Source organism: Microtus ochrogaster, unplaced genomic scaffold, assembly GCF_000317375.1.
Source record: "Microtus ochrogaster isolate Prairie Vole_2 unplaced genomic scaffold, MicOch1.0 UNK62, whole genome shotgun sequence".
Taxonomy (NCBI): domain Eukaryota; kingdom Metazoa; phylum Chordata; class Mammalia; order Rodentia; family Cricetidae; genus Microtus; species Microtus ochrogaster.
Genome location: NW_004949160.1, coordinates 1,786,904 through 1,808,110, shown reverse-complemented (window position 1 = coordinate 1,808,110; position 21,207 = coordinate 1,786,904). Strand labels below are relative to the sequence as shown.

Sequence of the window (21,207 nt, the reverse complement as noted above, 5' to 3'; positions counted from 1 at the left end):
CCAAAGGTCCTGAGTTCAATTCCCAGCAACCACATGGTGGCTCACAACCATCTGTAAAGAGGTCTGGTACCCTCTTCTGGCCTGCAGACATGCACGCAGACAGAATATTGTATACTAAATAAATAAATATTTTAAAAAAAATAAAAAAAAATAAAAAAGGTCTCGAAAAAATAAGTTGTATCACCTGGCTACGGCAGTGCACGCCTTTAATTCCAACACTCATGAGACAGAGGCAGGTGGATCTTAGTTTGAGGCCAGTTTAGTCTATAGATTAAGTTCCAGGACAACAAGCTACATAGAGAAACCCTGCCTCGAATAACCAATTAAAATAATAATAGTAGTAATAATAATAATAACCTGAATTACTTTAAAAAGAAAAAAGAAACTGAGTTTGACAGTGCACACCTATAATCTCAGGAGGCAAGAGACAGGAGGATTACTACAAATTCAAGACCAGCCTGGACTATGTTGTGAGTTTCCAGTCAACAAAGGCTACAGTGTAAAAATCTGCCTCAATACATAAATAAATAAATAAATAAATAAATAAATAAATAAATAAATAAATAAGAGAAAGAGAAGGAAAGGGAGAACACAGCAAGAAATTGTAAAAGAAACAATACAAGAAAGTTTTCTTAAACTGAAAGCTACAGCCCAATTCAAAAGGCCTCAAAGTATGCAGCACTTTGAACAAAGAACAAAGACAGCATCACATCCAAAGATAACGCTTGGAGACTTCCTAACAAGAAGCAAATAAAGAAAACCCTAAAGATCTCCAGAGGGGAAGCTGGCTCGCAATTCCAGAATGAGAGCAGGATCTTGCCCTCATTCTCGGTGCCACACACAGGGCAATGCATGTCAAGACCAGTGAGTCGGGTGAAGGCACAAGAAAGATAGGTTAAAGTGGTTAACATTGCTGCCACAGGCTCAGAGCCCTTGTCCACACATGCAATGGACATACATACATGCCTCAGAACATATGTTAACCGTTTCACACTGGAGTCACCCTTCTGCATAACACAATTTGGGGCTCCTGGTAGGCAAAAAGGAGTCCCTGACAGAGCTGGAATGGGAGTGTGTCCTTATATAAAAATCCTTTGTGTAAAGGCAGGACATGATGGTGCAGGTCTTTAATTCTAGTCTTCGGCAGCTATGGGCGGATCTCTCTGAGTTCAAGGCCAGCCTGGTCTATAAAGTGAGTTCTTGGGCAGTCAGGGTTACAAAGAGAACTCAGTCTTGAAAAACCAAAAAAAAGAGGTTTTTTTAGATATATTTATTTTACTATTTTATGTATACAAGTGCTTTGCCTACATTGTGTATATGTGCATCCTGTGTGCCTCATGCCCTCAGAGGTCAGAAAAAGGCATTGGAACCCCTGGGCCTGGGGTTGTGATGGTTGTGAGCGGCCATGTGGGTGCTGGGAATTAAATCTAGGTCCTCTGCAAAAGCAACAAGTGCTCTTAACCACTAAGCCAGCTCTGCAGTCCTTTTATGTGTACGTGTATTTTGCTTGCATGTTTATCTGTGTTCTATATGCATGCAGTGCCTGCAGAGGCCAAAAGGGGGCTTCAAAGCCCCAGGGACTGGAGTTTTATATGGTTTTTTTTTTTTTTTTTTTTTTTTGCTTTTTCGAGACAGGGTTTCTCTGTGGCTTTGGAGCCTGTCCTGGAACTAGCTCTGTAGCCCAGGCTGGTCTCGAACTCCCAGAGATCCGCCTGCCTCTGCCTCCTGAGTGCTGGGATTAAAGGCGTGCGCCACCACCGCCCGGCTGAGTTATATATGTTTGTGAGCCACGATTTGAGTGCTGGGAATCGAACCAGTGCTGTTAACCACTAAGCCATCTCGCCAGCCCTTAAATATTTTATTTTTAATGTGTGTGTGTGTATGTGTGTGGTGTATGTACAGTATCTGTACATGCACAGAGACAAGATGAAGACACCAGGTGCCCTGCTTTATCACTCTCTGCCATTATTCCTTTAGACAGGGTCTCTCTCTGAACCTGGAGCAAGGCTCATGGCCAACAAGCCCCAGGAGTACCCATCTCTACCTCCGACAGACCTGGCTCACATCCACATCTGTCTTTTTATGTGAAATTCTAGAATTCAAACCCAGGTCCTCAGGCTTGTCCAGTAAGCACCCTTACATAGCGAGCCCCTTAGGAATTTAAAATTAAAAGTCCCATGAGAGGGCCAATGAGGTGGCTCAGCAGGTAGAAGCAGTTACTGCCTGCCTGACCAGACCACCTGAGTTTAATCCCTAGGCCCTACACCTTAGACAAAACCAACTCCCAAAAGTTGCTCTCTGACCTCACATTTGCACGGTGGCACATAAACACATATTCTCTGTCTCCCTCCACCACCCCAAACACTCACTAAATTAAAATGTAACTTATTTTTTGAAAGACCTGAACCCATCTGAAAGGCCAGTAATGGAAAACCATATGTAAATATACAGCATGACATGTGACGGTTACTATATAGTGACTATACATGTGGTTTTCTCCTTCCTAATAGGATGTTTCATAAATTTGCATGTTACCCTCGTGCAGGAGTCACGATGATCTCTGTAGTTGTAGTTTTAGCATCTGTGCTGCCCATCTGGGCGCTTCCCACCCAGCTCCACAGAATGAGTCTTCAAAGAGGAAAAACAGAGGGGCTGGAGAAATGGCTCACTGTTTAAGAGCCCTGCCTGCTCTTGCAGAAGACACAGGTTTGGTTCCCAGCACCCACGTGATGACTCACAACTGCCTAACTCCAGTTCCAGGAGGCCTGATGCCCTCTTCTGGTCCTGGAGACATGTGCACATGTGTGGTACACAGTCATACATGCAGCCAAAACTCCCATACCTATAAAATAAAACGTTTAAATGTTAATTTAAAAAAGATATTTTCTCTAAAACAATTTTATATACATATCATTTTCTATTTATTAAAAATGAAAGCAAATTTGCACACTAATGAGATGAAGATGTTTATTTTTGCATAAAGAACTAAATCTCAGTGGGGCATAGCATACACAGCTGTGATCCCAACACTCAGGAGGCAGAGGCAGGAGGATTGCTGCAAGTTTCAGCCCAGCTTGGTCTACAGAGTGAGTTCTAGGTCATCCTGGTCTACATAATGAATTTCAGGCCAGCCAAAGCTATATAGTGAAACTTTCTCCAAAGACCAAAACCTAATAATACCAACAATAAATCTTGGCTGGGTGTCTGGTATTGCAGAATGTAGAACATCCTCAACAGTTTTCAGAACTGACAGATATGTTGATTTCATAAGCAATGCTGAGATTACCACTTCACAGAAATATATACTGCAAAATGGCAAAAGTATTTTTTTTAGGGCCATTTCAAAAATTTCTAGAAAGTGTTCAAATTCCACCAAAATTTATTTATTTTTATTTTTTTCAAGACAGGCTTTCTCTGTAGCTTTGGAACCTGTCCTAGAACTGACTCTGCAGAACAGGCTGGCTTCGAACTCAGAAATTTGCCTGCCTCCCAAGTACTAGGATTAAAGGTGTACACCACCACCGCCTGGCCACCAAAATTCATTTAATGATTTTTCATTTTTTTTGTTTTGTTTTTTTCGAGACAGGGTTTCTCTGTATCTTTGGAGCTTATCCTGGAACTAGCTCTTGTAGATCAGGCTGGCCTCAAACTCATAGATCCGCCTGCCTCTGCCTCTGCCTCCCGAGTTCTGGGATTAAAGGCATGGGCCGCCGCCACCACCACCCGGCTCTGATTTTTAATTTTTAAGCATTTGTTAATGCATGGATTGTATGTTGAACATATTCAGGAAGGTCAGGACTGAAGCTCTACTGTCTGTAGCAGTGTTTATGCACGTACCTATTGAAGAGTATCTTGGCATTTCCAGGTTTGGTGTTGTCAACTTCTGTGAGAGAGTTTTCAGTTGACACGAGTTTGCTGTCCAGTAGGTAAAAGCTTAGAAGTGCAGTCCTTGCGTGGACAGAGAAGTACAGAGTTAAGTGGGTGTGGTGGTGCACACCTATGATCCCAGCACTTGAGTGGTGGAGTCCACAGTAAACCCTCAGTTAGATAGTGAGTTCAAGGCAACCCGGGGGCTCTAAAACAAAAACAAAGCAGAACACCCGAGCCATTATTGCCAAGTAGAGATTGTCCCTGTGACTCTGTGGGAAGAGAGTAGCTGAGGAACATGGTCTTGCGAGTGATGAGAACCTGGCTCTGTGTATCCCTTTTCTTGCCTGTCTGCTGTGACTCCAAGCCTCACCCCCATCTGTAGAACAGGGTGATGAGTCCCTTGGAAGTACCTGGCAGGATGAGAGTAGGGGAAGAGAGTGGATGAAGGCACTCCTTCCCCCTGGCTCTCTTGCCTCAGGTCTCAGTCATGTCTGTCTGCTCCTCTGCTTCCCAGAAATATTCTTGGCAGGACTTGGGGTGAGTCAGTGCATGAGTGAGGAGTGTGTGTACATACTCCTCCCCATGTCCTGGACCTCCATGTCTGTTTTGGTGGCTCAGAGTAGACCTTCTGCTGGGACTGGCCAGAGGAGTTAATGTGAATCATGGATAGGACTCTTTATATCAGGGGCTTAATACAGGGCAGTTCCCAACAGGCCCAGCCTCACCCTTTGGGCTTCTGGGTTACGGGTAGGGGATGATGAGGTCCTGTGGGGCCTATGAGCTCCAGGAAAGCACTGGGCAGGAGGGACTGTGTGCTGCCCTCCCTGCTCAGTGGCACCTGAGGAGCTTTCCTAATTCAGGATGTGGTTTTCTCCATCATAGACAAATTAGGGAGTTTCTTGGTTATACTTCTAGTTCCCAAACCCAAGCTCGTGTGCCAGGACAGGAGCTGGTGGGAGTGGAATGGGTCTGTAGTTGGTCTCAGAAGTAAGGAGGGCTCTGAGGTGCCTGTGACCAGAGCTCTGCCCTGCTTCTTCTCTTAGGTGGTACAAGCTCTACTCTAAGCCAGGCAAGAAGGAGAAGGAGCGCGGTGAGATCCAGGTGACCATCCAGTTCACACGAAACAACTTGAGTGCCAGCATGTTTGACCTGTCTATGAAGGACAAGCCACGGTCCCCCTTCAGCAAGCTCAAGGACAAGGTGAAGGGCAAAAAGAAGTATGAATTAGAATCTGCCTCAGCTATTCTCCCAAGCAGCGCCCTGGAGGATCCTGATCTGGGCAGCCTGGGCAAGATGGGCAAAGCCAAAGGCTTCTTCCTCCGCAACAAGCTACGCAAGTCCTCGCTCACCCAGTCCAATACCTCGCTGGGCTCGGACAGCACCCTGTCCTCTACTAGCGGGAGCCTGGCCTACCAGGGCCCTGGAGCTGAGCTCCTCACCCGCTCACCAAGTCACAGCAGCTGGCTGTCCACTGAAGGGGGTGAGCATGGGGAGAGGGTGGCTTCTTCCCAGGTGGTGAGGAAGGCCTCGGGCAGAGACACGGACTCTTCTTTCCAAGTGCTGACATGGTTCCTATTTCTTTTCTAGGCAGGGATTCTACACAGTCCCCCAAGCTGCTCACCCACAAGAGGACATACAGCGATGAGGCCAGCCAGCTACGTGCAGCTCCTCCCCGGGCTCTTCTTGAGCTCCAAGGCCACCTTGATGGTGCCTCCCGCTCTTCCCTTTGTGTCAATGGGAGCCATGTGTACAATGAGGAGCCTCAACCCCCCTTGCGCCACCGCAGCTCCATCTCAGGCCCCTTTCCAACCTCAACCTCCTTACACAGTGCCCCACCTCGGCCCTCTGAGGAAGGGCCTCGGGCCTCAGATGACTCGTGGGGCAGAGGCAGCCGTGGCACCAGCAGCTCAGAGGCTGTGCCTGGACAGGAGGCGCTAGGCACTCAGGCCAAAGTGTTGGCCCTGGGGGCTGGTTGCTCTGGAGAAGAAGAGGGGGCCCGGCCTTCAGAGGGAAAGCCAGTTCAGGTCGCCACACCCATGGTGGCCTCATCTGAGGCTGTGGCAGAGAAGGAGCGGAAGCCCCGCATGGGCCTCTTCCATCATCACCATCACCACCAGGGGCTGAGCCGGAGTGAGCTGGGGCGCCGCGGCTCAGTTGGAGAGAAAGGGAGCCCTTCTCTGGGAGCCTCCCCACACCACTCATCCACAGGGGAGGAAAAGGCCAAGAGTAGCTGGTTTGGCCTGAGAGAATCCAAGGAATCAACTCAGAAGCCCAGGTACATATTTAATAAGGCTACTTCTTTCTCTGTGTGGAGGAGGTTGGGTGTTTTCCCCGGGGGCCTGAGGCTGGGAGGAGCAGGGAGCAGGCTGCCTGAGCTCTAGCTTTGCATGGTCAAGTGAGGTATCCTGTCTTCCTGAGCCAAGGCTCATATCGTTCCCACCGACACAGGTGAGTTTCAAGGACATAGTGCCATGAGGGTCCCATGGATCAAGGTGGGCCCAGGACAGGAAGGGAGGGGCATTCGTGTACTTTTTGGTTTCCTGACCCCCATCTCTTGCTTCCTCATCTCAAGGTAAGGAAGCCTTGAGACCGGAGACTGTGCCTTTAGACACCTTACCCTGCCTGAAGGTAGATGATTTCCACCTGTCTCTGGGGTCTTGTCCCCTTGAGGGACGGGAATTAAATAGTTGTGGCTTTATCCTTCCTCTTCACTAGGCTTCCTAGCCTGGAAAGAGATCATAGCAACTCCCTTGAAATAACCCCCCCACCAAGGACTAGTGTTCTTTGACCCCTCTTGGGAGTGCTGGTGACTCTACTCTGTTGGGAATATGCCCAGCCCTCTTTTTCCCTTGGTCCTGGTCAGAGCCTCTGGACTCCACTCTGTGTTATTCTGAGATAGGGCAACTGCTGTATTGTTTGGCAGGGACCTAAGGAGGGTCTTCATGGGCAGGTCAGCAGTCTGTCTCGTTGCCCTGCATTGGTGGCAGACCTACCTAGTGTCTTGAGCCCAGCGGTTTCTCTCCTCAGCAAGTCTACCTCTCCCACTCAGTGGGTCTAGAGAAAGAAGACTGGACCCAGTTTTGACAATGCTGCATCTGTTTCCCATAGAGGGGAGGCTGGACCTTGCAGCTCTAGCTTCACTTCTAGTTTCTTCCCATCTCCATTTTCCTTACGCTTCTCTGACTCCTAACAGCCCCTCAGACTCCAGAAAACTCAAAACTCAAGTCTTTGATTGACAGAAGGTAGAGGGGATTTCTGTAGGGGTCTTGTTACAGACCAGGCTGTCTAAGCACCCTGCCTGCCTGCCTTGGGCCATTTGTAGGTGGCAGCTTCACACAGGCAATGGGCCTGGCATCCAGGTAGGCCGGTAGCTGGAGGGAAAGCTGGCCCAGGAGGAGCAGTTATTGGTTGGAATGCTTGCTTAGAGTTCTAGGGAGAAAGTTGAGCAACAGGACAGCTCAGGGCAGCACCTGCAGGTTAGAACCAGAATTGCCGTTCAGCTGGAGCATCTCTACTGGAACCTGGAGAGCCAGCCCACAGGCCTTGGGACTTGAAGCCCTTGTACCCAGGGGCTACAGTCACAAATTTTGAGAGCTTGAGTAAGGGCAGCAGCGCCCTCTAGTGACTCTGTGTGGCACTTGTGCTCTGTGGAGAGGCTTGAGGCAGAGTAGAATTCAGTGGTTGTAAGATGATCCTCCTGGTCCTCCTGACAAGGTGTGCCTCTGGTGACATGTGGCTGTTGATCCTTACTGATGTGAGGCTGAGAGGTGTCAGAACGGGACTGAGCCTCACCTGGGCCACAGGACCTGCTGAGCCATTGGTGTTGGTCTGTGGCATGGTTCTGTGCTGCAGTTGAGATAGGCCACACGTGTTAGGTCCTCTTGTGCCAGAGTGTTTTTTTTTTTTTTTTTTTTTTTTTTTTTTTTTTTTTTTTTTTTTTTTTTTTTTTGGTTTTTCGCGACAGGGTTTCTCTGTAGCTTTGGAGCCTGTCCTGGAACTCCCTTGGTAGACCAGGCTGGCCTCGAACTCACAGAGATCCGCCTGCCTCTGCCTCCCGAGTGCTGGGATTAAAGGCGTGCGCCACCACCGCCCGGCTCCAGAGTGTCTTTTTTGTTCCTTTCTCTCACAGCAACCTTTGAACACAGGAAGGGATCAAATACTAATCAAAAATATACTTAACTTGGGGGCAAACCTGGTGCAACAGAGAGCCAGAGATGTTAGTAAATGGCACTTAGCAATTCGATGTCTGCCCAGTCCCTTCCAAGGTATGGTAGACAGACGTCTGGTGGTCGCAGAAAGAATGGGTCATCTGAGGTGCCCTCTGGCTGGTGTTAGCATATTTCCTGTCCTGTCTGTGGCTGTTTTGTGGCTGTTTTCCTGAAATAATTACTCTCTAAGCAGCGATCTGGTTGGAAGATGATGTTAGGATCTCTGCTTAAGCTTGGAAGGCCCCTCTGTGTCTGCTCATTTGTCCTGATGATAAGAGGGATACGCACACCTCCTGGATGTGTTTCCTGGAAGATAGGAGCTGCCAAAGCTCAGGAGGGATGGTTGGCCAGGGAATACATTGTCTACAGGTCCTGTCTCAAAGGCTGGCTTTAACCTTTGAGGACTGGTGGGCAGCCTTCACAGAAACACTTGCTACCTCTGCGACTAGTATATGGAACACAGAGCTCACCACATCCCAAGGAAGCCCCAGTGAGTACAGAAACCTGCTTTCTCCAGAGATGGCCCCAGGGTGTGACGTTCGAGGAGGAGAAGGGCAGCTGGGAATGGTGGCTGGGAATGGTGGCACGTGCCTGTAATTCCATCACTCAGGAGGCCCCTGACAGGAGGATTACTTGAGTTTGAGGCTAACCTGGGGTCCATAGAGAGACACTACCTCCAAAAACTTTAAAGGGGGTAGGTGGGGAGAAGTATTGCATTGAATTGGCGATTGACATAAAGTGGCAGGTTAACCAGTCATCCTTAGGTTCCTGCAGGCCCTGAAGCTTATTTCTGTGGGCTGAAGGGTCAGAGCTGCTTGGTCTTCTTTCTCTTTCTCTTCCCAATATTTGGCCCCGAGGGAGACAAATCAGCATATGTTGTACCCTGCTTGGGAGGGAGAGGCTGTGTCAGGCTGGCTGGGTAGGCTCCAGGGTACAGGGGTGTTCTCAGGGCACAGCCTACACAGAAGACCACAAAGGAATATGCCTCTCCTGCCCTATGCCATGTACACTGGTAGGGCAGGAGTGATGCCCTTCAGAACGTGTGCTCGGTTGCTGTAGGGATGGCAAAGCTGTTAAAGGCTAGGCTCACAACCAAAAGAATATGTGTTTGGTGTGGAGCAGGGAACATGAAGATGGAGGGGCTCTGAGGTCAAGAACAGGCAGGGTGTTAGCAAGCCCTTGTTGGCTCTGGGAAACCTGCTGGGCCTGCCGCCTAGAACCCTGGCCTCAAGGGAGAGCACTTTGCTTATTCCATACCAACCGGTTTGTGTGCATCTCTGGGGAGCCATTGTGCGGAGGAGATTGCTGACAGAGCCCTGGGCTCCTAGTGGTGCTTCCCTGGTGCCTTCTCCTTGAAGTCTGACTGATACCAGATTGCCGGGAGCCTGAGGGTGAGTGTGTATGTGGGTTTGTCAGACAGGGTTGGGCTTGCTGCTGTGCAGTGCTGATGGGGTCACTAGGGCTGCCATCATGAGAAGCCTGGAGAGAGGTTGTGTCATTCAGAGTTTAGAGTGCTCCAGCCCTGTTACTGGGATGCAGCTCGGGTGCTATGGATGTTCTAAGCCTGACTGTGACCCAAGTGGTCGGTGTGTTGCTGCTCATTCCCCTAACTTCCAGGAGTAGACATGCCTGTGCCTTTGCCTGGAACCTGCCTGAAATGAGGGAAAGGAGACATCTGTGGGAGTTGGGACCCCTTTCGGTGCCTTCAGAACAGTGCTGGGAACTGGAGGAGGGACGTGGGAACTCTACCCCTCTTCCCTCTCCATCTCTGTCTACAGGTGGGGATCAGACTGAGAATCCACCCTCCAGCATAGTTGTAGTTATTCTAGGGGAGAAATAAGGTCAGAGGAAAAAGCTGGATTTTTAAAAATCACTTTTTGTTGTTTTGTTTTAAGACAGGGTCTCACCCTGTAGCTCTGGCTGCCCTGGAGCTTGTTATGTAGACCAGCTGGCCTCAGTTCAGAAAAATCCTCTTGTCTTCTTGTGCCTCTGTCTCCCAACTGCTGTTTAAAGGTGTGTGCCACCACACCTAGCCTTTATCTTTTATTTCTTTCTAAAGGCAGGGACTCAGTTCGGCACAGATTGTCTTTGAACTTGCTGTGTATCTCGAGGATGACCTTGGTCTTCTTCCCCAGTGCTAGGGTCACAGGCTTGTGCTTCCACACCTGGTTAATGCAGTGCTGGGGATGGAAACCAGAGCGTCATGCGTGTTGGGCAAGCATGCTGCCAACTGACTTATAGCTCCAGCCTCCTTTAAAATATTTTGGTTTGCCAGGCGATGGTGGCGCATGCCTTTATTCCCAGCACTCGGGAGGCAGAGGCAGGCGGATCTCTGTGAGTTCGAGACCAGCCTGGTCTACAGAGCTAGATCCAGGACAGGCTCCAAAGCCACAGAGAAACCCTGTCTCGAAAAAACCAAAAAAAAAAATTTGGTTTATTAAGATAGGGTGTCATGTAATCCAGGCTGGCTCTGTAGGTGAGAATGACACCATGCTTCCAATCCTCCTGCTTCCACATCCCCAGAGCTGGGCCGTGTACCACTGTGTTCAGGGTTGAAGGCTAAATCCTTAGGAGAATCTCACTGTGTCCTGTTGACTAGGCTGAACTTCCCCTCCATGCTTGACTTTGGAGCCTCCTCTGCTCCTGGTGGACCTGGACTTTTTCCTGTTGCCTATCAGGCCCTGTGTACAACCTGTCTCGTTCCTGGGAAGAATGTGGCAAACTTCAGATAGCTCAGCCTCCTGCCCTCCTGTGTCAACACCCCTTGTTTTCATGAGCAGAACTGCCTTGGCTCACCACCAGTATTTTCCATAGAGTTGCTGGTTGAGTGGGAAAGATGGCTAGGAGGAGGTTCCCTGGTTGCTCTCATTTAGGTAGGAGGCCTGAATTCTCTTCATGTGTTCTAGGTTCTGTCTGTGTCCTGGGGGAAGTGTGTACCTCTTTATCTCATTTCCCAAGGCTGCCCCACAAGAGGGGTAAAATGAGGGTACTGTCTCTTGGCAGTAGGTGTTCCCAGCAAATGCCATGTGCTCTTTAGCTAGTTTTTCTGCCCCCCTCCCCATGAAACAAAAGGGGTGAGCTCTCTTGGACACCTTGTCATGCCCGATGACAGCCCCATCCTTACCCCTTCCTGCAAGAGTTTAGTGGAACATTGTCTATTTCTGTTTGCAATCCCAGGTACCCTGCTTGAGTCTCTTAGTTCTGTCTCTGTCCATGAGCTCTCCCAGCATCCTTCCCTTTGGTGCCTCATAATATTGGGGTCTTCCTTCATTTGGTCCCTGGGTCGTGTGACTGCATCTAGTCCCTCTGATGGTGTGGTACCTGGCTTGGAGGTGGGAGGAGGGATGGTTCTTGGCAGGGATATTTCCAGTCTCAGCATTAACCAGGAGGCTCATGGTTTTGTCTTCTCCACAGCCTGGACGTGTCTCCTCAGGTAGAATCTGACCCAGCTGCTCCTCCTCACCCCTGCTCCCCCCAGGCTCTGGCCCCCCTTACTCCTGCTCCCGCTGCTGCTCCCATGCTAAGCACTAACCTTTTTGCAGCCACCTCCCCTGCTGCTGCCACTGCCGCTGCTGCCACCATTGTCCCTGAAGCCACCCCATCTGGATTCTTGGGGGTCACCAACCCGTTCCTCACCTCCTTGCAGAGCAACCCCTTCTTCGAGGAGCTCAAAGCCGACATAGCACTAAATTCTCCTTCACCTGCTCCCTCTCTCCCCAGTGCCTCGAGGGCCAGCCTGGCCCCCCTGGCCTCCCCTGGGAAAACCCTGCCTGAGTGGGACGACACCTTCAACATCTTTGCTGCTGGCAGGCTGCAGCCAGAGGCCAGGAGTGAGATTCTGGTCCCTGCAGAAATGGGGCTGGAGGAGGATGGGCTGCAAGACCCAGGCCCTGGGACCATGGCACTGAAAGCAACAGAGCCCCAGAGAGACCCTGGGGGAGAAAGAGATGGAAGCAGGATATGGCTGGAGCCCAGGGTGCCTGTGGACTCGGGACTGGACCAGCCAAGCACAAGTGTGTCTGACCCAGGACCCTTTGGGTCTTCAGGAACTCACCCATCTTCCAGAGCAGCCCAGTTGCACCTGAAAGCCTCAGCCTCAACGCCAGACCGGGAGCTTCCTGCCTCAGAAGTGGGAGCTGGGCAGAGTCCAGCAGATAGCGGGGCATCTCTATTCAGCTCCCCAGAAGTGCTCAGTGTGTGGGAGAGACTTCCTGGTTCAGATGATATTCCTGGGGGCCAGGATGAGGAGGCTCCGCAAGATGAAGGCCAGCTTTTCCAGGAGCTGAACACAGTGGAGGATTCTTGGCCTTGGGATGTGATCACCATTTCTCCTACAGCTGAGATTGCATCATCCATCATACAGGGAGAGTCGGATGAGGCGCCTCCTCTCCAGGTGCAGCCTGAATCACCAGCCGCTGTGCACCCTATGGAGAGTGAGGGGCACCCTGCATTGCAGCTGGAGCCAGAACCAGAGCCTGAGCAGGGATTAGATGAGGGGCCATGGCCTGGCCCACCACCTCCCAAGCCACCACGCCTCTTCACACCCACAAATTCCCAGGTGGAGGAGGAGGAGGAAGAGGAGGACCAAGAGGAGGAAGAGAATGCTACAGGGGGGTTGGATAGTGGGGGACCAGGGATAGAAGAAGAAATCACCCCAAGTGCATTGGTTGTTGGTCCTCAAGAGTCCAGGGAGGAGGGGGCAAATCCAGAGTTGGAGGGATTGCACAGCCTGCCCTCTGGGACCCTGATGGGTGAGCCAGAGCTTGAAGAGCTGGTAGGAGATACTGGTGCTCCTGAATCCGGGGCCAGTCCCACTAGGCTCACCAGCTGCCTTGAGGGGCCCATCTTCAGATCCCATAGCTCAACAGGCTCTACTCTGCTGAGTCAGAAGGTCTGGGGGACTTCAGATACAGGTGAGAACCTTAAAACCCAGAGCCAGGAGCTAGCCAAAGAGGGATTTGGGCCTCTCTCAGTCACCCCTCAGCAGGCTGATCTGTGGGCCTCAGAGGAGGAGGAGGAGGATGCCTTGAATCCCTTCTTATGTCAGGAGAGCCAAGATCCCCCCAGTCTCCCATCCATATCACCACCAGGGTCAAGGGAATCCTCTATCCGCTCTGGTCCAGAAGAGTTGCCCACACCCCCAGAACCTGCCTTTCCACCTCCCCCTCTCCCACCCTGGGCCAGCCACCGCCATGGGGTGCCAGGCCCTCCATGCCCTCCCCTGCCTGTAGCCTGGCCCTTGACCTCTTCTTCCTCACCTCCCGAGGAGTCAGCTTCACCCCTTGGTCCCCTTGAGCTCTCCCCCACTGGGGGCTCCCCTACACCATATGGGGAAGACCACGCTGCAGCCACCCCAGCCTCCCCGCTTGCGCTTCTGCCCTTGGAGACACGACCAGCTGAGGAGCTCCAGCCCAGTGGCAGGTGAGCATCCACTCAGAACCTTCCCAGGAGGAAGGTACTGGGGAGGGGCAGGGTGGGGGCAGTGACGCAGGAGTAGAAGAGTTTTCCAGTCCAGCTTTATCTTTGCCAAGGGCACAGGGCAACAGTCTGCTCTGTGTGGAGGTGAGTGGTGATGGCTTTGAACCTGTGAGATTCTATAGGACTAGTTCTGAAGCTGTTTATTAATAAATAGGACCTTGCACCATCTGGGTGACCCCACAAACTGGGGGTTTGGAAAATAGCATCTGACAAGGATAGTGGTTGAGGAATGAGGTTTGGGGGAGTCAGAATGCCCTGGCAGGAGGTGGGGGTGAAAACTGTATGTGCTGCACAGAGATGCCATGGTTGGGGGTGGGGTTCCACAGGCGGGCAATACTTCTTTAGGCCTTGAGAGTATTAGCAGGTAGTGGTGGGCCCACAGCAGTTTCCTGTCCAGACATGGTGAGGAAGCAGAGGGCTGGCAGAGGGTCTAGGACTCTGGCCTTTGAGGAGGCTAAAGACACAGACTCGGAAGGAAGGAAGGGAGGGAGGGAGGGAGGGAGGAAGGGAAGCTTTCCTTAAATGCTTTCCACACCCTTAATCTGTAGGAAAGGCTCTCTGGCTGCAGCAGGTGCCTCAATGGCTTGTCCTGTCATTGGGCTGGGCTCCCATCCATTTAGGGCAGCTGATTGGACAGCTGTGCATGTGTGGCTGTGGTCTCTATGACATTAGGCCTCAAGACTTCACCAGAGGGTAATGGGGGTGATGAGAGCAGTGGTCAGGAGCCTTGGGCTCAAGTCTCAGTGCATGTGACTCGGCAAGGACAGCAGAGTCCAGAGGGACAGCGGTGCTCTAGGGGCCTGGACAAAGGCGGCAGGGCAGAGCAGCTGGGCCAGGTGACGCGGTGAGCATTAATTAAAGCCATTAATTATCCTCAGGATCAAGCCCTGGCCTCTGTGAGGCCCCCAGCCTGCTCAGGCAGGTAGCTGCTGGCTCATGTCAGTTGCCCAGGGTTTGCTGAGCATCTATTTTGTGCCAGACCCAACAAACTTCCAGTCTAGGTGGGTGAACAGGGAGATTTCAGTGAGGGAAGCAGTAGGACCTGTTGGTGACACCCAAGAAATCAGGTCAGGGAGGAAATTGACCCCCAAGTGATGTATGGGGCTGTGTCCCTCTCCCACCCCCATGTGGGGAGAAGGAGCTGGTGACTGGTTCCCTCATCTCCTGATGACACTGTCTTCATCTGGCCCAAGTCTTGCAGTATAACTTCTATTTATACACACTGCTTACAGGGTTCCTTTTCAGAATTGCTTTCAGTTCATGTTTATATGGAGCATGACCTTACCCTGTGGAGTGATGGGTGCATAGAGCTGTCTCTTTCTCGGTTGAGTGGGGGATCATGCTGACAGCCCAGCACTCTAGCTGCTTCCGGAGGGGGTACCTCCCTGTGGTTGAGGGTAACTGTTCATACTGGTGGCCTTAGAGCCACCTTCTTTCATACCATCTCCAGTGCAAACCCTAAGGTGATGGGACTGCTCTGCCCTGTGTGGGGACTTGATAGGCTTTCATATTTGTGAGACTAAACACCAGCCCTGTCCTTAGGAGCAGTGCTATTTCAGGTTGGCCGAGCCTGAGTCAGGCAGAGACTAAGTGGCTTTGCTTCCTATTCATTGCTTGAAGGCCTGAAGCCCCTGTAGGGTGAGAGTGGATTTATGAGGTTCCCCCAGGTCAGGTTAGCTGGTTTATGGGCCTGCTGTTTACATAAGTAGGTGCTAAGGCACCCCAGGAGAGGATTATTTTAGCTTCAGGGAATCAGTAGGCTTCCTGGAAGAGGTGACTGTGAACAGGTTTGAAAGAGCAGTAAGTTTTTGGAAGGAAAGTACCCCCAGGTAGGGAAATATCTTTTTTTTGGGGGGGGGGTGCGTTTCACCTAGCGGAGGCTGACCTTGAACTCTGATGCTTCCACTTCTGCTGTGCTATTTGTATAGGTGTGCACCACCATGTCTAGTTAGAAATAGTTTTTGTAAGGGCCAAAAGATCATCGTTGTTTATGGCCGGCAGGGCTGGAGTTGTGGGCCAGGAAGCACAGCAAAGTCCAAGTTGTCTTAAGAGTTTGTAATCTTACCTAGAAAAGAGCCATTAAAGGAATTTTCAGAAGTGGAAAGCCATTAATTATCCTTTAGCAGAACAGGGAGTGGGTGGCTGGAGGGCAGGTGCAGCTAGGAGAGGAGGGAGGTAGAGGGCCTCCCAGAGGGCTGCTGCTGGAAAAGGCAGGTGTGAGAGAAACTTGGTATGGCTAGGTGGACCCCACGGATACAGCTGTCCTCGAGGTAACAACTGGGCTGCAGCGGGGAGATAGCAGGTGTCAAGGAGGAGAGCGAAGCCAGAGAGCTAGCAGCTTAGCCTGAGAAGAGGCTGGTAGAATCCCAGAGCACTAGCTTCACGTCTTGAAGGAGAGAGGTCTGTAGCTGAGCTCTGAGGTGGAAGAGGGGACACCACGAGTTCTCTTGGCCTGGGCTACCAGCACTGAGGTCTTGGCTTGAGTACTCTCAGGGGGAGTGAGAAGTGAGAAACTAAGTCATTCCCGGGCTCTGGGCAGGTCTGGGCAGGTCCTGAGAGGAGGAAGGGTCAAGGTCGAGAAGAGATTTGCAGTCCTGTCCTGAGCTTATGGTAAGCCACCATTAGAGAGAGGTGATGGCGGGAAGCCCATGTGTGGGTCTCTCCTGCTTTTAATCTGACATTTTCATACCCACGGGCTCGGCAGCTGGGAAACCGAGAAAGTGTAGATGACAAGGGAAGGGAAATGGCTGGTACAGGTATAGGAGTCTGTAGGCCAGTTGTCCATGCTGGATTGCAGCTGGTGGACTGAGGTGTGCAGGACACTGTGCCCTGGGGACATCAGCTGTCCAGCAGGCCAGGTGGCTGTGCAGAGACAGTGACTCCACCTTTGTGCCACCCTTCCCTCCTGCAGCTCACCTCCCATTTATTTGTCTTGCAGTCCCCATCCCGTGAAGCCCCTCAGTGCTGCCCCCGTGGAGGCCAGCCCCGACAGGAAACAGACCCGCACCAGCCTGAGCACAGCCCTGAGCAGCGGATTGGAGAAGCTCAAAACTGTCACATCTGGCAGCATCCAGTCTGTGGTTCCAGCATCTCAGCTTGGCCCAGCTGTGGACACCAAGAAACTGAAGGTAAGGCCCGGCAAGGGGTGAGGAGACCCCGCGAGAACAGGTGGTGCAAAGGGCAGAGCAGCTAGCTGTGTCTCAGCTCTGAAGTGGGGTAGGACACCTCTGACCTTAGAGAGGGGCTGCTGCAGAGCCTGGGCTTCTGCAGTGGGGAAACAGGTTTTGTGGGCTACCTGGTGGAAGGTCTGGGTCTCCTCTTCTTAGTTCCATCTTGTCTGGCTGTAGGACTCTGCTGTGCCGGACCAGTCGGCCAAGTACTATCACCTGACTCATGATGAGCTCATTGGCCTGCTCCTGCAGCGTGAGCGTGAGCTGAGCCAGAGAGACGAGCATGTGCAGGAGCTGGAGAGCTACATTGACCGGCTGCTGGTGAGGATCATGGAGACCTCGCCCACATTGCTGCAGATCTCCCCTGCGCCCCCCAAGTAACCCTTCAGTCCATCCCTGGAGGGTTGGTGAGGACCTGTGTAATGCCCTCCACTGACCTGTCTCACCTGAGTAGGGCACAGCCTGCCCTCATGATCACTCTCTGCTCCCTCCCCCATCCTGCCTCTGCTGGGGTTGATGGACGGGGCCCTTTTGAACTTCCACGAGAGCCCTGGGTCTTTCCTACCTGCCCATTTCACACTTGTAGCTTTGGGTCCCCCCTCAAAGAATTGGAACAAGGATGTCAGATGTCAAGATGGCGCAGAAGTGAGCTGTGTGTTCTGGGGTGAGCTGTGCGTTCTGGGGTGAGCTGTGCGTTCTGGGGTGAGCTGTGGTATCTAGGGCAACACTGTTGCCAGCACAGATTTAACCACCCATGAGGTTGGTCAGTTGTTTCTTCTTGGCCCTTCATTTCCATTTCCCTCCAGCACCTGGAGGGCCTCTAGTATTTTACTGGGACAAGGATGGGGACCAAGCTGCTTGCTTGTCTGTGCACTGTAGACAACCGGGGCACCTACACCTCAACCTTGTGCCTGTACCCTAAGAGTAGGGAGCCTGTGTATTTTAGTCTTGTCTTTCTTTCTGTCTGGGGCTGTGTGTGTGGAGCATGTATACAGTGTGGCGGTGGTGGCGGTATTATGTGTCTTTGTGTTCTTCAGCTGCTCCCTGCCCCTCTTCAGACCCTCCCACTCCATGTCTCAGTGGTGATGGGTGGTGGGCTGGGTGCAGGGAGACTGACTCCTCACTCTTGAGGTTCTCCCTGCCTCCCTAACATGAGACCCAGGTTGGCGCTTTGGACTGCTCATGTTTTGGGGATCAGGCCTCCATGTCTGTTGTTACCATTTGTTCAGATGCCAAAACTGTGCTGCTGTGGGGTCAGAACTTTTAGAAACCAATTAAAATGTGCCTTTTGTGGGTGAGAACAAGAGCCTCTGGGTGTAGACCTCTCTCTGGCCATGGTGTCCCCGCCCTCCCACTGAGCACATGAAAATGACTGTTAGGGTCCTGAAAGGGGAATATGGATCAGATTTCTTGCTTCCCTGAGAAGTACCTCAGCTAAGACTCTGGCAAACCTGCTGTCACCCCTAAGTCTTCCACCCACCTCTTGCTCCTCCCCTGCCCTCCATTCGGAGCATCGTGGGATAAAAATCGACCATGCAGTAAGCCTGGGGATACCCTGCAACTTACAGTATCTGACCTTGGGTCCCAAATGTGCTGACCCTGTGGGCTTGTCTGGAAGTGGAAGACTTCCTTCTGCCTCAGGAGACACCTGTGCTTAGGAAATGCCTTGTGGCTCTCCAGCTGTTCTGTAAGCTGCTGTGCAGCCTCCCTCTTGCTCACCAACCCCTTCCATCTTTCCTGGCTTGGCTAAGTGCATTTTGAAGCCAAGTATCTACCCTGTGGTTCAGCTTCTAGTTCGCTTGTGAATACAGCAGGTCTCCTCATGGCATCTGCAGGGGTCCTTGGTGGCTTTGCATTAGCAAAAAGTATGTGTGAAAGAGGTGGGATGCTGAAAAAAGATGCTCTTGGCCCAGTGGAAAGGCAATGACTCTCTTCATTTAAGGATCATGAGTTCACTCAGAACACCTCAGGAGGATCTGCTCTGGATGATGTCAATCTCCTGCCAGCCTCGAGCAGATGAAACCCCACAATGGGTCCCCCACAGTGTAGTTACCAACTCTAGGTCAACTCAGAAATGGGGAAAGCAACCACCAGTTCCAAGACTTTTGACCACTCTGTGTTGGGGTGTGGGGTGTCACTGGCATTGGAGAGTGCCTCTTGAGGAAGCAAGCCCCTCTGCTAGGTATTTCTCTGGGCTTTATGTGGTGCCAGCCCTGTCCCTCATCTTTCACCCACCCCTGATGTTTGGCCTCCCTATGTGGCAGGGGCAGGGAGTGTCTTAGCACAGATGTTCTGAACTGAAGCCAGGGTTTTGCTCGTGTCTGCTCCACACCACACATTGCAGAGTGCAGCTGGCAGACAGTGAGCAGGCACAGTTCTGCTCGGCCGTTTGTCTTCCTAGTTGAAACTCCTGTCTATAAAGAGCTTGTTCTTCATGTTTTGAGCACTTTATGAAGAATAAAGAATCCGTGTACCACAGCTGGCCTGGTGTGTTCTTGTTTTGAAATGAGTTGGTGAATGAGACTGCCTATGGGAGAAGGCAGTGTGGTTCCTGGGTGATAATGCCACTGTCCCGAAATCATGGGCAATACTGCCTACAGTGCCTGTGTTAACTGGGCACTGATCACTGGCATACATTTAGTGAGTGCTAAATGTATTAAATAAATGTATAAATAAATTAGTGGGAAAATAAAGAGGGCAAGGTTTGTGATTTCTGTTCTGAACTCACCAAGTTTAGTGAGGGAAGGTAAGATACAAACCAAAAACAAAATCTGTTTTTCAGTTAGCCATCTCTCCTCAACTTTAGGATCATTTGTGAGTTCTGTTCCTTGTGGCTCAGCCATTAGTGATTGGATGAGCATGTGGGCCACCTATTGCTCATGCAGTATCTGGAAGGACAGGGGGGCAACCCCAAGTTAACACTGAAGCCCATCAAGAGATGGAGGCTTCCCTAGAATCAAGTAGTTATGTTCTGAGTGAGCCCTCATCCCCCACCATCAGCACTCACGTTCCCCGCCATCCTGCAGGAGTGTATGTTTATTATGCGGTGTGCTTTGTACTCCCAGGGAATCCCTGTTGCTGGTATTTGATAATTAGGCTTGGGAAGGAACTTCCTGAGTCAAAAAAAAAAAAAAAAAGTGGGGTCTCTCAAGATGCTTAACTCACCCAATACTATTTGAATTCCTAGTGTGACCCCTCCTATTCCTGCATTGAAGATTTATCCAACCAAAATCACTCCACACACACCATACAGGGGAGAGATAATTAAGCCCACAGTTGGTCTGCTAGACTTGGAAGGCAGAGGAAGGAGGATCACGAGTTTGAGGCCAGCCTGTGCTACATAGTTTAGTATGTAGCTAGGCAAAAGAGAGTACCATATACAGAACCCTGAAGCAGACTTTGTAGAAGTAGGGCGATGGAATCTTAAAGCCATCAAACCATGGTAAAAGTATGAGTAGCATGTTCAATGGTCATAGCAACTTGGGCAGTTGTTTTAAGAGAGAGGCAGAGTGACAGAATGTCTCAAGGTAGGGTTATGATAGAAGAAACTGCAGAAAAATCCCGCAGTGCGACTCCTTGCTGAAGGCCTTCTGAATTAACCCCACTATGCCTGGATCCTTGCCTACCTAGTCCCGGGTCGGGCCCGCGTTTGTAGGAGGTTCCTGATCATAAGACTCAGGACCACGGGTACACTCGCACCTTCACACATTCCCAGGAATGCCAATGTCTGCTGTTTTGGAGGCGGGAACCGAAACCAGGTCTGCGTGGGTGCAGCTCTCTGCAGTCTGGGGTTGTCAGGCTCGGAGCTGGGGAAAACTACACTTCCCACAAGGCCCTGCGCGCCCTGCTTGCTGCGGTTGCTCACGGCCAATCGGGAGAGGCAACTGTGGCGGGGGCCGAGGAGGGACATTTTAAAAGGGCTGGAGATTGCGGGCGTCAGTGGCCATGGCGGATACAGCGACCACAGCCTCGGCGGCGGCGGCCAGTCCCGCAAACGCCTCTACTGATGCTCCCCCTTTCCAGCTGGGCAAGCCCCGCTTCCAGCAGGTGAGGCCCGGGCTGCGGCTCGCGGGTGGGAAGGAGGCACAGGGGAGGGGGTCGAGCCAAGTCTCCTGCAAAGTCACTTCAGCCCGAGGGGTCTTCAACCCGCGGCCACCAGCGCCTACAGCTAGTGCGGGGACCTCGGCTGTAGCCGCTCTTTTCCCATTGGTCAACTGGATGGGCGAGGTCTCCCACCATGGCTTCCTATTGGCGAGTGGCGCAGTCACTCCGCGGATGCCCGCGCCCTGCCACCGCCCCCGTCCGCGTCGCTCGGTGATTGGCCACGCGAGTCGCGGGTCCTGGGTCCGAGCGGCTCGGAAGGGTCGCTCTGGCAAGTACGCCTTAGGCGCAAAGTTCCCGTCCTGCGCTGCATTGGTAGGTGGTGTGGCTGGGACGCATCTCAACTTCTCTCCGAGTGGAACTGGCCTTCCTTGTGAGCT

At 51.7% G+C, this 21,207-nt stretch overlaps 2 protein-coding genes across 4 annotated transcripts in view; both read left to right on the top strand.

Moving 5' to 3' along the window:
- Rab11fip5 (RAB11 family interacting protein 5) overlaps positions 1 to 19,202 on the top strand; it is a 38,781-nt gene extending 19,579 nt beyond the window's left edge. Inside the window, exons 2-6 of one of the 3 annotated variants that reach the window (XM_005369838.3) lie at positions 4,914 to 5,350; positions 5,458 to 6,145; positions 11,799 to 13,499; positions 16,495 to 16,684; positions 16,904 to 19,202. In XM_005369838.3, the coding sequence (XP_005369895.1) occupies positions 4,914 to 5,350; positions 5,458 to 6,145; positions 11,799 to 13,499; positions 16,495 to 16,684; positions 16,904 to 17,107 (3,220 nt within the window). In that variant the 3' untranslated portion in view covers positions 17,108 to 19,202. Of the gene's footprint in view, positions 1 to 4,913; positions 5,351 to 5,457; positions 6,146 to 11,492; positions 13,500 to 16,494; positions 16,685 to 16,903 lie in introns of all 3 variants that reach the window. The other 2 variants (XM_005369837.3, XM_005369839.3) reach the window with 2 other exon arrangements.
- Positions 19,203 to 20,631: 1,429 nt separating this feature from the next.
- Positions 20,632 to 21,207, top strand: part of Sfxn5 (sideroflexin 5) — a 116,896-nt gene continuing 116,320 nt past the window's right edge. The window contains exon 1 of the mRNA XM_005369836.2: positions 20,632 to 20,773. Within this exon, the coding sequence (XP_005369893.1) occupies positions 20,672 to 20,773 (102 nt within the window). The 5' untranslated portion in view covers positions 20,632 to 20,671. The remainder of the gene's footprint in view (positions 20,774 to 21,207) is intronic.